At 44.9% G+C, this 14,053-nt stretch overlaps 1 protein-coding gene across 1 annotated transcript; it reads right to left on the bottom strand.

The window, feature by feature from the left end:
- Window positions 1–3,123: 3,123 nt before the first annotated feature.
- LOC130281715 (protein spinster homolog 1-like) lies at window positions 3,124–6,482 on the bottom strand. The gene is made up of 2 exons (XM_056529236.1): window positions 6,314–6,482; window positions 3,124–4,688 (listed from the first exon to the last, which is right to left on the bottom strand). The coding sequence occupies exon 2, from the start codon at window positions 4,661–4,663 to the stop codon at window positions 3,149–3,151; it is 1,515 nt and encodes a 504-aa protein (XP_056385211.1). The 5' UTR covers window positions 4,664–4,688; window positions 6,314–6,482; the 3' UTR covers window positions 3,124–3,148.
- Between the last annotated feature and the right edge of the window lie 7,571 nt (window positions 6,483–14,053).

Below are 14,053 nucleotides of genomic sequence, written 5' to 3'. Positions count from 1 at the left end.
GTGCCTCCAGCTGTTGCAAAACTACAACTCCCAGAGTGATCTGACAGACCGTACATGCCGGGAGTTGTAGTCTTGCAACAGCCGGAGGCACATGGGTTGGAATCATTGAGCTAGAGTCTGTTTTCTAACTCAGTGGTTCCCCACCAGTGTGCCTACAGCTGTTGTAAAACTACAACTCCCAGCATGTACAGTCTGTCAGTGCATTCTGGGAGTTGTCATTTTGCCACAGCTGAAGGTTTGGGGCTCCCCCCCCCCCCCTTGGGGCGCCCCCTCCCCCCATGTGAATGTACAGGGTACATTCACACGGGCGGGTTTACTGTGGGTTTCCTTCAAGGAAACTTACTGTGAACCCCTGCCTGTGTGAATGTACCCTAAAAACACTACACTACACTAACAAATAATAAAAAGTAAAACACTACAAAACGTCTCATACGGCAGTGTTTCCTAAACGGCGCCTTCAGCTGTTGAAAAACTACAAATCCCAGTGTTGTCGGACAGCCATAGACTGTGCTGGCAGGCTGGGAGGCTTGCAACAGCTGGAGGCACCCTGTTTGGTAAACACTGCTGTAGGATTTTGGTGGAGACAAGCGCCATCCTTGTAACCGGGTCCACCCCTAAATTCCTAATTTAGGCCTCAAATGCGCATGGCGCTCTCTCACTTCAGAGCCCTGTCGTATTTCAAGGCAACAGTTTAGGGTTACTTATGGGGTATCTCCGTACTCGGGAGAAATTGTGTTACAAATTTTGGGGGGATTTTTCTCCCATTACCCTTGGTAGAAATGCAAAAAAAAAAACTGCACTTTAGTGAAAAAATGTTCTTTTCATTTACACCTGTTGGGTGTTAAGGCTCACCGGACCCCTTGTTAACTGCCTTGAGGGGTGTAGTTTCTAAAATAGTATGCCATGGCATATTTTTTTTTGCTGTTCTGGCACCATAGGGGCTTCCTAAATGTGACATGCCCCCCAAAAACATTTCAGCAAAATTCACCCTCCAAAATCCCGTTGTCGCTCCTTCCCTTCTGAGCCCTCTACTGCGCCCGCCGAACACTTGACATACACATATGAGGTATTTCTTTACTCTAGAGAAATTGGGTTACAAATTTTGGGGGGCTTTTTCTCTTATTACCCCTTGTAAAGTTTCAAAAACTGGGTCTACAAGAACATGCGAGTGTAAAAAATGAAGATTTTGAATTTTCTCCTTCACATTGCTGCTATTCCTGTAAAACACCTAAAGGGTTAACAAACTTTTTGAATGTCATTTTGAATACTTTGAGGGGTGCAGTTTTTATAATGGGGTCAGTTATGTGGTATTTCTAATATGAAGGCCCTTCCAATCCACTTCAAAACTGAACTGGTCCCTAAAAAATTCAGATTTTGGAAATTTTGTGAAAAATTGGAAAATTGCTTCTGAACTTTGAAGCCCTCTGGTGTCTTCCAAAAGTAAAAACATGTCAACTTTATGATGTAAGCATAAAGTAGACATATTGTATTTGTGAATCAGTATATAATTTATTTGGAATGTCTGTTTTCCTTACAAGCAGAGAGCTACAAAGTTAGAAAAATGCAAAATTTTCTATTTTTTCATTTTTTCAATTTTCTATTTTTTAAGAAATGATGCAAGTATCGACAAAAATTTACCACTAAGATAAAGTAGAATATGTCACGAAAAAACAATCTCGGAATCAGAATGAAAATTAAAAGCATTTCAGAGTTATTAATGCTTAAAGTAACAGTGGTATAATGGGCTCCGTCCCCAAGGAGTTAAGCAAATTTCTCCCCATTTCATATCCAATTCCCTCCATTTTATGTTTAGTCAGTGAACATGAAATTGGGGGGAGATGGCTATATTAAATAGGGGGATTGGACATTAAATAGGGGGAACTTCACCATTTGTTTATAATATCGAAATCACAATATTTACCTCCATAAACACAATTACACATCTCTTGCAGCCCTAATACACACACATACACACATGTACATACACGAAACACATACACACACATATACACACAAACACATACACACATATACACACAAACACATACACACACATATACACACAAACACATACACACATATACACACACACACATATCACACATATACACACAAACACATACACACATATACACACAAACACATACACACATATACACACAAACACATACACACATAAACACACAAACACATACACACATATACACACAAACACATACACACATATACACACAAACACATACACACATATACACACAAACACATGCACACATATACACACAAACACATGCACACATATACACACAAACACATACGCACATATACACACAAACACATGCACACATATACACACAAACATATACACACATATACACACAAACACATACACACACAAACACATACACACATGTACATACACAAACACATACACACATATACACACAAACACATACACACACATATACACACAAACACATACACACATATACACACAAACACATACACACATATACACACAAACACATACACACATATACACACAAACACATACACACATATACACACAAACACATACACACATATACACACAAACACATATACACACATATACACACAAACACATACACACATATACACACAAACACATACACACATGTACATACACAAACACATATACACACAAACACATACACACACATATACACACAAACGCATATACACACAAACACATACACACATATACACACAAACACATACACACATATACACACAAACACATACACACATATACACACAAACACATACACACATATACACACAAACACATACACACATGTACATACACAAACACATACACACATATACACACAAACACATACACACATATACACACAAACACATACACACATATACACACACACACACATATACACAAACACATACACACTCATATATATCCCTCTTGTTATTAATAGTCTTTTTAAGGTCTTGGGAGGAGATTTACATTTTTCTATTTGGGGTTTGGACACATTTGGATAGGTAGAGAATATTTTTATGGGGTAAAGTGGAACATAGAACAAATGCAGCAATTTTTTCTTAATTTTTTTTTAATGAAGTAAACGAGATAAAGGTAAGCATCGACTTTTCCTCAGTCTGAAGCGCGGTCCTCATCGGCAGGAAGCAGTGAGGAGGAGGAGGATGACGGAGGTTCTGATTCCATCTCTGCTTCTTTTTCGTCCCTCTCTATATATAGGGCCGTGGCCATGAAGAAGGCCCCTCCGATGACTGCCATTATGGTGCAGGTCATGAGGGCATACTCCAGGCTGCGGTATTTCAGAAGAGGGGATTTGGCATATCCTCGTTCGTAGGTGTCAGATATCAGGCCGATGAGGTACGGGCTGCCGGCGTCACCTAGGAGGTGATAGATTGTCATCTGCACGGCCAGGGCTGAAGATCTCCTCCACGGAGTTACTACTTTTAGTATAATGTCAGATATTAGGGTGAAATTTACTGACAGAAGCGTCTCTCCGATGAAGATGAAGATGTTGGTGGCAACGAGGCTGATGTTGCCAAAAGTCAATGCCAACAGAAGAAAAGGGGCAGAAAGCATCATCGCGCAGCCACACACAAGCGGGTCCGCCCGTGGGTTGGATTTGCGATATCTTTTACTTATCTCTGACCCTGCTACAACTCCCAGAATGCCAGAGACGACTGTAACCACACCAAATATTAGGATGTCGTGATAGTCACACGGTTCAGCACGGCAAGGGTCCTTCTCTTGTAGGAGTGTTCGTGCGTGGGTCAGGTATGACGGACCCCATACACCTATGGCTCCCACTATGAAGGATACAGCCGTCGATCCCATGGTGGTTAACATGAAGCTTCGATTTTTAAATAGTTTTTTCAGATCTGTCGTCCATTTGGCAAACTTCTGGGATTTGTTGTTCTTCTTCCCGTTTGTAGTCGTTCTTGGAAGCTCTTTTGTGACACAAAGCATCAAAGCCACAGCTATGAGGCCCAAGCCAGGGGTGACACGAAACGCCCAGTGCCAATCGCCCCTTGCTGCATCAGTCACTTTGGGCCCGATGATGTATCCTAGTCCGCAGCCTACAGGTATGACGGAGTAAAACACGTTCAGCATGCGGGTCCGCTGGTCACTTGTAAAAAGGTCTGCAATGATGGAGGGGGCGATGGTGCAGAAAGTCGCCTCTCCGGCTCCCACCAGTCCACTCGTCAGCAGGAAGAGCAGGAAATACCCGTCAGGGATGAATGACAGGGTAAGTGTCATGCTCAGCCAAACAATGACTCCTGCGCAAACAGTATATTTCTTATTACAGTGGTCGCCCAAATATCCGGCAATTGGTGCGACCAGCACGTAGCTTCCAATGAACAATGTATTCAATAAGCCGGACAGACTAGCATTGGTGTCATATGCTTTCTGTATATAAGGCAGCACCCCCGCCACGCTGGAGCGATTTGCATAGATGAGCAAATTAACAAAGGCGAGGATCACTACGGTGATGATGGAACGTGCGGTGGACATCACGCTTAGAGATGGCAGGTTCTGCCTCTCAGGGATATCGCCCTTTTCTAAATCCATATCACTATGGTCCTCCATTGCTTCTTCCTCCTCCTTCAGCAATGGGTCTTGTGGAGAGGCCATGGTCACAGGTCAGAGCCTGAAAACACTAGAGAGAGAGAGAGATAAGTGAAGACATTAGACAACATGTCATCATTCCTGTCATTATACAATAGATCCTTCATACAGAGCAGAAATGTCCAGCACAGACCCACAAGATAACACTAAGACCATCGCAGCCTCAGAAGAAGACGCTTCTCTATAAGTGTTTTATATGGAGACGTCTTCCCTGAGGTTACCAATGTCTGATAACCCTGAACCTGTCCGGTCCTAGTAATATCTGATAACCCTGAACCTGTCCAGTCCTTGTAATATCTGATAACCCTGAACCTGTCCAGTCCTAGTAATATCTGATAACCCTGAACCTGTCCGGTCCTAGTAATATCTGATAACCCTGAACCTGTCCGGTCCTAGTAATATCTGATCACCCTGAACCTGTCCGGTCCTAGTAATATCTGATAACCCTGAACCTGTCCAGTCCTTGTAATATCTGATAACCCTGAACCTGTCCAGTCCTAGTAATGTCTGATAACCCTGAACCTGTCCGGTCCTAGTAATATCTGATCACCCTGAACCTGTCCGGTTCTAGTAATATCTGATAACCCTGCACCTGTCCGGTCCTAGTAATATCTGATAACCCTGAACCTGTCCAGTCCTAGTAATATCTGATAACCCTGAACCTGTCCGGTCCTAGTAATATCTGATAACCCTGAACCTGTCCGGTCCTAGTAATATCTAATAACCCTGAACCTGTCCGGTCCTAGTAATATCTGATAACCCTGAACCTGTCCGGTCCTAGTAATATCTGATCACCCTGAACCTGTCCGGTTCTAGTAATATCTGATAACCCTGAACCTGTCCGGTCCTAGTAATATCTGATAACCCTAAACCTCTCCGGTCCTAGTAATATCTGATAACCCTGAACCTGTTCAGTCCTAGTAATATCTGATAACCCTAAACCTGTCCGGTCCTAGTAATATCTGATAACCCTGAACCTGTTCAGTCCTAGTAATATCTGATAACCCTAAACCTGTCCGGTCCTAGTAATATCTGACAACCCTGAATCTGTCCTAGTAATGGCGGATTATAAGGGCTTGGCTGTATGGTCACTGGGCCATGTGAACTTCATACTGTAGATACAATTGTGCTATCCTGCTATATACATTTACTAATAATGAACCTACCCCATCTCATTGGGATCTATCCGTACCCTATATGACTTTCTGTTACTAGTTGATTTGAAAAATGTTTTCCCTTTCGGAGTACCCGGAGTATTTCTATTGTTAGTACACACAGAATTCTATTATATAATATTATATTTCTGCCCTAATCTTTCTGTCATTCTTTTACTACACCACCAAATCTTTCTCATAGACTTATATCTTTCAGAACATCATGAATTAGGACTCTTTTTCTTGTGGGCTTTTTTGGGCATAATTGCATTTTAGCAGTTTTGCAAGAAAAAGCTCTGGTCATGATACTATCTGTGCGTTTTATTATGTTTAATGCCTAAGCCAAGTATTGTCACAATGCTATGAGGAATATAACTTTTGTTATTTCTTTTGGAAATTAATTTCTTGGTTTTTATGCTAAAAAAAAAAGCAACAACAAAAAAAAAAACCCTGACAAACAAAATGCCCTGTGTATGTATGAATAGAAGAGGCTGAGACTTACCTTGTGGTTCTCTCTTCAGACAAGGAACGGTCAAAATCTTGAATTCTCTATCGCAAATAGAAACTCTCTAACAAACACTTTGCACCACAGGTTGTGAATACAAAACACACTGAAGAGACTGCAGCCGGCGCGCACCTCCTTGTACAGCTTACGGTGACATCATCACAAGCATGTGTGACATCACAGGGTTCTAAACCATCTTCAGGTATGTGTATATCTGTATAGTAAATGTGAGTAGCCGTATTAGTCCAGTGATGCAGATTGTAATACCTTTTTTTATTGGACTAACAGAATTTTGTAGAGACAAACTTTCGGGATTCCTCCTTTATAATTTATCAAGTCCTTTGATCATTAGTCCTTGTCTATTGGACTTGATAAAGGGAGGAATCCTGAAAGCTTGTCTCTACAAAATTCTGTTAGTCCAATAAAAAAATATATTACAAGAGACTGCAACATTTTTTTGATTTGTGTACATATATATATATATATATATATATATATATTTATTTATATTTCCAAGGAAAATGTTGTGGCACTCAAGGTATGGTGAAAACATTTTAACTATTTGTTCATCCCAAATGTGCAAAGAGCAACTTTTCGATGGTCTCACACCATCATTATCAAGTGGCTTGATAATGATGGTGTGAGACCATCAAAGCGTCGCTCTTTGCACATTTGGGATGAATAAATAGTTTAAATTTTTTCACCATACCTTGAGTGCCACAGCATTTTCCTTGGAACTACGTAAGCAGGATCCTGGACCCGGAACCTAGCTGGACGCACCTACTCACGCTTTAGGAGTGCTGCTTTCTTCTTTGACATATATATATATATATATATATATATATATATATATATATTAATATACACCTAGAAATACATCAAGTACATAAAAACATCTTTTAGAAAAATATTTCTCCAGGCCTGCCGAGTATATCCCCGTACTTCACAGTGTCTTCTTAGTTTCTTAGGGCATCCTGGGACTTAAGGGCTCTCTGCGTTTCTGTTCACCACCGGTAATAGGGCGTTGAACGGAGCCAATAGTTATTAGCTTCTGAAGTTGAGTTGTTGTTTTCTGTCTAACTGCTCATCATTGAGCAGTTAGACAGAAAACTTCAGAAGCTAATAACTATTGGAAGGATTAAGATTTTTTAATAGAAGTAATTTACAAATCTGTTTAACTTTCAGGAGCCAGTTGATTTATATTAAAAAAAGGTTTTGCCTGGAATACCCCTTTAAGGGCTCTCGGCTTTTCTGTTCACCACTGGTAACAGGGCGTTGAACGAAGCGTGACCACTCTACCCCCCCCCCCCCCTCATGTCAGCTATCGCGATCTGCAAAGATCCCAGGTAAAACGGATCTCCAGTGACCCGGTGACCAGGAAAATAAGGAGGATCGGGGCTGACAAGACAGCACTGTTCCCCCTGAAGGGATAGGAGTGAGGTGGTATGAGTGCCACCCCTCCTTTCCCTGCTATTGGTCAGTCAGAGGTGACCAACCAATAGCAGATCAGGGGGGGGGGTTAAAGTTCGGTCCTGCTCTGCCCACCTACAGCAGTCCTGGAAGAGCGGGGGAACTGTGCTGGGAGCCGCGTCGGAGGTCCCTTACCGAAAGCGGGCGGCGATCGGCGGCGGGCGGCGATCCTGCTACTAATGGAAGCCAGTAGGTGACTTGTTGCCTTGCAACATCTGGAGGGCCACAGTTTGGAGACCACTATACAGTGGTCTCTTATCTGTAGCCCTCCAGATGTTGCAAAACTACGACTCCCAGCATGCCCAGACAGCCGTTTGCTGTTTGGTTATGCTGGGATTTGTAGTTTTGCAAGATTTAGAGGTACAGTTTGGAAATCACTGTGCCGTGGCATCTAAACTGTGGCCCTCTAGATCTTGAAAAACTACAACTCCCAGCATGCACGAACAGCAAACGGCTGTCTCGGCATGCTAGGAGTTATAGTTGCGTGCCTCCAGCTGTTGCATAACTACAACTCCCAGCATCAGTACATGCTGGGAGTTGTAGTTTTGCAACAGCTGGAGGCACACTGGTTGGAAAATACTGAGTTAGGTAACAGAACCTAACTCGGGTTTTCCAACCAGTGCCTCCAGCTGCTGCAAAACTACAACTCCCAGCATGCATAGTCTGTCAGGGTACATTCACACAAGCGGGTTTACAGTGAGTTTCCTGCTTCAAATTTAAGCTGTGGCAAATTTTCCATCATAGCTCAAACTCCTAGCGGGAAACTCACCATAAACCCCCGCCCGGACGTAGTCAAGTACAAGCATGGCTATATGGCCTTTTTTTTTATTGGTGTTGTTATGTGTATCTGAATCGTATACTGTAGTTTTGTAAATTTTATATTTAAAAGAAAAAAAAGATATTTAAGGAAAAAAAAAAGGAAGCCCCTATGGTGCCAGGACAGCAAAAAAAAAAAAACACATGGCGTACCATTTTGGAAACTAGACCCCTTGAGGAACATAACAAGGAATTAAGTGAGCCTTAATACCCCACAGGTGTTTCACGACTTCTGCATATGTAAAAAAAAAAAAAAAACACTAAAATGTGTGTTTCCCCTCAAATTTCACATTTTTGCAAGGGTTAATAGCAGAAAAGACCCCCCAAAATTTGTAACCCCATCTCTTCTGAGTATGGCAGTACCCCATAAGTTGACCTGAAGTGCACTACGGGCAAACTACAATGCTCAGAAGAGAAGGAGTAATATTTGGCTTTTTGAGAGCAAATTTTGCTAGGGGGGCATGTCGCATTTAGGAAGCCCCTATGGTGCCAGAACAGCAAAAAAAAAAACACATGGCATACCATTTTGGAAACTAGACCCCTTGAGGAACATAACAAGGAATTAAGTGAGCCTTACTACCCCACAGGTGTTTCACGACTTCTGCATATGTAAAAAAAAAAAAAATGTCACTAAAATGTGTTTTTCCCCTCAAATTTCACATTTTTGCAAGGGTTAATAACAGAAAAGACCCCCCAAAATTTATAACCCCATCTCATCTGAGTATGGCGGTACCCCATAAGTTGACCTGAAGTGCACTATGGGTAAACTACAATGCTCAGAAGAGAAGGAGTAATATTTGGCTTTTTGAGAGCAATTTTTGCTAGGGGGGCATGTCGCATTTAGGAAGCCCCTATGGTGCCAGGACAGCAAAAAAAAAAACACATGGCATACTATTTTGGAAACTAGACCCCTTGAGGAACGTAACAAGGAATTAAGTGAGCCTTAATACCCCACAGGGGTTTCACAACTTTTGCATATGCAAAAAAAAATTATTTTTTTTTCACTAAAATGTGTGTTTCTCCCCAAATTTCACATATTTGCAAGGGTTGATAGCAGAAAATACCCCCCAAAATTTGTAACCCCATCTCTTCTGAGTATGGAAGTAACCCATAAGTGGACATCAAGTGCACTGCAGGGGCGCCACAATGCTCAGAAGAGAAGGAGTCACATTTGCAAACTTTGCTGAAATGGGGGGGGACATGCCGCATTTAGGAAGCCCCTATGGTGCCAGGACAGCAAAAAAAAAAAACACATGGCATACCATTTTGGAAACTAGACCCCTTGAGGAACATAACAAGGGGTAAAGTGAGCCTTAATACCCCACAGGGGTTTCACGACTTTTGCATATGTCAAATACATTTTTTTGTTTTTTCACTAAAATGTGGGTTTTCCCCAAAATTTTACATTTTTACAAGGGTTCATAGCAGAAAATACCCCCCACAATTTGTAAATACATTTATTTGGAATAAGGACATACGTTATTTTTTGATGAATTTGGCATGGCGGGTGCACAGCAGGTCTTGCTTGAGTGGGAGCGTAGTCAGGGACCTTGAGCTTGATATGGAGCCAGGATGTGGGACCCCCCCTCAAAGAGCATTAATGGGGGGGAGCACTGAGCCCTAAAATAGGGGAACACTATGGGGGACAACGGGCCGTAACTGGGGTAGACAGGTGGGGTACAGAGGCCCGTAATATGGGGTACAGTGGGCCAGAAAATTATAAATCATAATAAAAAATAAGGATATATTCCCAGAATGATGACCCAGAGCATAGCCAAAACTAAAAAAAATATGCCCGCCCCAAACCCCATGCTCTGAATCATCATTTTGGAATGTGATGTGTGTGGCCGTCCCTAATCTGTTGCCTCAAATGCGCACCCGCTCAGGTGGAGAGAGAGCGCTGCGCATTTCAGGCAACATAAAAAGTCCCCGATGATAGTGACTCAGTGACCTATGACCAATTTCTGAAAAAAACACCCCCAGAGGTCTTATCAGGTTTTTTTTTTTTCTCAGGTTTTTTGGGGCAATTTTGTGATTTATGGGGGTTAAATTTTGTAATGTACTCTGGACTTGGTACTGACACGATTCGGCTTACAGGTAGTGGATCCTCTGTGTCAGCGAGGGATTGGCGTGGACCGTGCTGGTGGACCGATTCTAAGAGGCTACTGGTGTTCACCAGAGCCCGCCGCAAAGCGGGATGGTCTTGCTGCGGCAGTAGCAACCAGGTCGTATCCACTAGCAACGGCTCAACCTCGCTGACTGCTGAGAAGGCGTGGGACAGAAGGACTAGGCAGAGGCAAGGTCAGACGTAGCAGAAGGTCGGGGCAGGCGGCAAGGTTCGTAGTCAAGATGGATAGCAGAAGTTCAGGTAACACAGGCTTTGGACAACACTAAACGCTTTCACTGGCACAAGGCAACAAGATCCGGCGAGGGAGTGCAGGGGCAGTGAGCAGATATAGCCAGGGAGCAGGTGGAAGCCAATTAAGCTAATTGGGCCAGGCACCAATCATTGGTGCACTGGCCCTTTAAGTCTCAGAGAGCTGGCGCGCGCGTGCCCTAGAGAGCGGAGCCGCGCGCGCCAGCACATGACAGCAGGGGACCGGGACGGGTAAGTGACTTGGGATGCGACTCGCGAGCGGGAGCGTCCCGCTGTGCGAATCGCATCCCCGACGGCCATGTCAGTGCAGCGCTCCCGGTCAGCGGGACCGACCGGGGCGCTGCAGGGAGAGAGACGCCGTGAGCGCTCCGAGGAGGAGCAGGGACCCGGAGCGCTCGGCGTAACAGGTACATTGGTCAAATTATGGAAAATTCAAATGAAAAGGGAAAATTTAGGGCTCCATGGAAGTGTGATACTCCCTGAAGCAGCCTATGCAGAGGCCCGGATTATCTGGGCAAGTGTCACATTGATACGTGGTGTCCTTCCGTCTCCCCTTCCTGTGACACGCTCTCTTTTTTTTCTGAGATCGTCCCGTCCTTCCAGTGTTGGGGATCACACCTGGAAAGTGCTGGCCTGGGACGATCCTGGCGCCTATAACTCCAGACCCTTGGGAAGTCCGGCCTGATCTTTCCCGGTCAGCAAAGATCAGGAACCTTAGGACTTCTTCTTGGTACTGGAGGAATGTCCCTGTGTTGCCAGCGTACTGGGATAGTACAAAAGCGTTGTACATGGCAACCTGTACCATGTAGACCGCAACTTTTTTGTACCATGCCCGTGTTTTCCGCATGGCGTTGTATGGCTTGAGGACTTGATCTGAGAGATCAACTCCCCCCATATACCGATTGTAGTCCAGAATACAATCGGGCTTGAGGACCGGTCCCACGGTACCTCGCACAGGGACAGGGGTGCTGCCATTCCCATGAATAGTGGTGAGTATAAGGACATCCCTCTTATCCTTATACTTCACCAACAACAGGTTATCATGGGTCAGGGCACGGGACTCACCCTTGGGGATAGGCGTCTGGACCAAATTTAGAGGGAGGCCTCTCTGGTTCTTCCGCACGGTCCCACAAGCGGACGTGGATCTGGCGGAAAGGGATGTGAACAGAGAGATGCTGGTATAAAAGTTATCCACGTATACGTGGTAACCCTTATTCATCAATGGGTGCATAAGGTCCCAAACGATTTTCCTGCTAACACCCAGAGTGGGGGAACAATCTGGGGGTTCAATACGGGAATCTCGTCCCTCATATACTCTAAACCTGCAAGTGTACCCGGAGGTACTCTCGCAGAGTTTATAGAGCTTCACGCCATACCGCGCCCGCTTTGAGGGAATATACTGGCGGAAGATGAGTCTCCCCTTAAAATTGATGAGAGACTCATCTACCGAGAGGTCCCTGAGCGGTACGTAGGCCTCCAAAAATTTGGCCCCAAAGTGATCGATGACCGGCCTCACTTTGTAAAGCCGGTCATGGGTGGGAACACCTTGGGGCGGACATGCCGCATTATCTGCATAATGCAGGAATTTCCGAATCGCTTCCGTGTCATCGCCATACTGTATAGCAGGGTCTGATAGAGGACGTCACCGCTCCAGTAATGACGAGCACTTGGTTTTTTGACCAGGCCCATATCCAGCGAGAGGCCCCAAAATGTCCTCATTTCCGCTGCATCAATGGCGCGCCATTCATTGGACCTGGCCAAAAAGGAATCGGGGTGGTGAGCAATGAACAGCTGGGCGTACAAGTTCGTTTGCTCCACCATTAGATTGACCAGGCTGTCACTGAAAAAAAACTTTAAAAAGTCCAGATCAGTGAACCCAGCTGTGTCAATCCGGATTCCCGAGTCGCCAACAAACTCAGGAATCCGTGGCTGATAACCCTCTGGGGGGCTCCAGACAGGGTCATCGGAAGGGGGCTCCGGTGCACTTGTCTGGGGGGCCGGACTCCTATTACGAGCGGCATTGCCACTCGTACTAGTGTCGGCCACTGGGTCACTCTCATGGGGGGTGCGTGGCGCGTGCGTGGCGCGTGCGATGAAGAACACAAAAAAGTTGGATCTTCATCGTCCTCACTGGCAGATTCGGAGTCGGAGGCTAAAAAAGCGTAAGCCTCCGCTGCCGAAAATGCCCGGCGGGCCATCGCCTTTTTTCTACAGTGGAGGGGGGGGAGAGTGGCGGGGGGGGGGGGGAGGCCGGGGAAGTATGTATGTGGTGCTAAACTTTATATAATAACTTATATATAAAGTTACTTTTTTTTCCTTTTTTTTCACTTTTAATAACTTTTATTGACACTTTTTCACCTACCTGTCCCTGCAAGAGACTATCCCTATTCTAACGGCTCCTGAGGGGGCTCCCGAGCTCTGAGGGGGGATCCACGGTCCTCTCTGCGCTGCTGTACCCGCTGACTGAACGCAGCGAGCGGGTACAGCGGCGGGAGGAGGACCGTTAACCCCTCCTCTGCCGCGCTACTATTGGCCAGACGATCGCTGGCCAATAGTAGCTTTGCTGGGGCGGTGACAGTATTGTCACCGCTCCCCAGCAACGGCAGGTGATTGGTGGTGTATGGTACACCCCTGATAACCCTGTATTTTGCGGTCATCGGGTCACAAGTGACCCGAATTACCCGAATCGCCGAAGATCGCTTGCGTGAATTCACAAGCGATCTCCGGCGATCGCCGACATCCGGGGGTCCCGGGACACCCCTCGGGCATATGCACGGCAAGCCTGCTGAAAGATTTCAGCCGGCCAGCAATTCTGATCTCTGCCCGGGGCGCGGCAGAGACCGGAGAAACACCAGGACGTACTAGTACGTCCTGGGTCCTTAAAGCCCAGGGTGCCAGGATGTTCTATGTCCTTAAGAGGTTACACACATCTATCATTCATACACACACATCATTCATACATCATACATACAGTACATACACACATCATTTATACACACACATCATTCATACATCATATATACAGTACATACACACATCATTCATACATCATAGATACAGTACATACCCACCCA

The sequence above is a fragment of the Hyla sarda genome, chromosome 7 (genome assembly GCF_029499605.1).
Source record: "Hyla sarda isolate aHylSar1 chromosome 7, aHylSar1.hap1, whole genome shotgun sequence".
Lineage (NCBI taxonomy): Eukaryota > Metazoa > Chordata > Amphibia > Anura > Hylidae > Hyla > Hyla sarda.
Note: the sequence above shows the minus strand (reverse complement) of the source record. Positions and strands in the feature narration are given on the sequence as shown.

Excerpts from the sequence above, each read along its gene's own strand:
- LOC130281715 (XM_056529236.1), bottom strand. The coding sequence starts at position 4,663 with ATGGCCTCTCCACAAGACCCATTGCTGAAGGAGGAGGAAGAAGCAATG.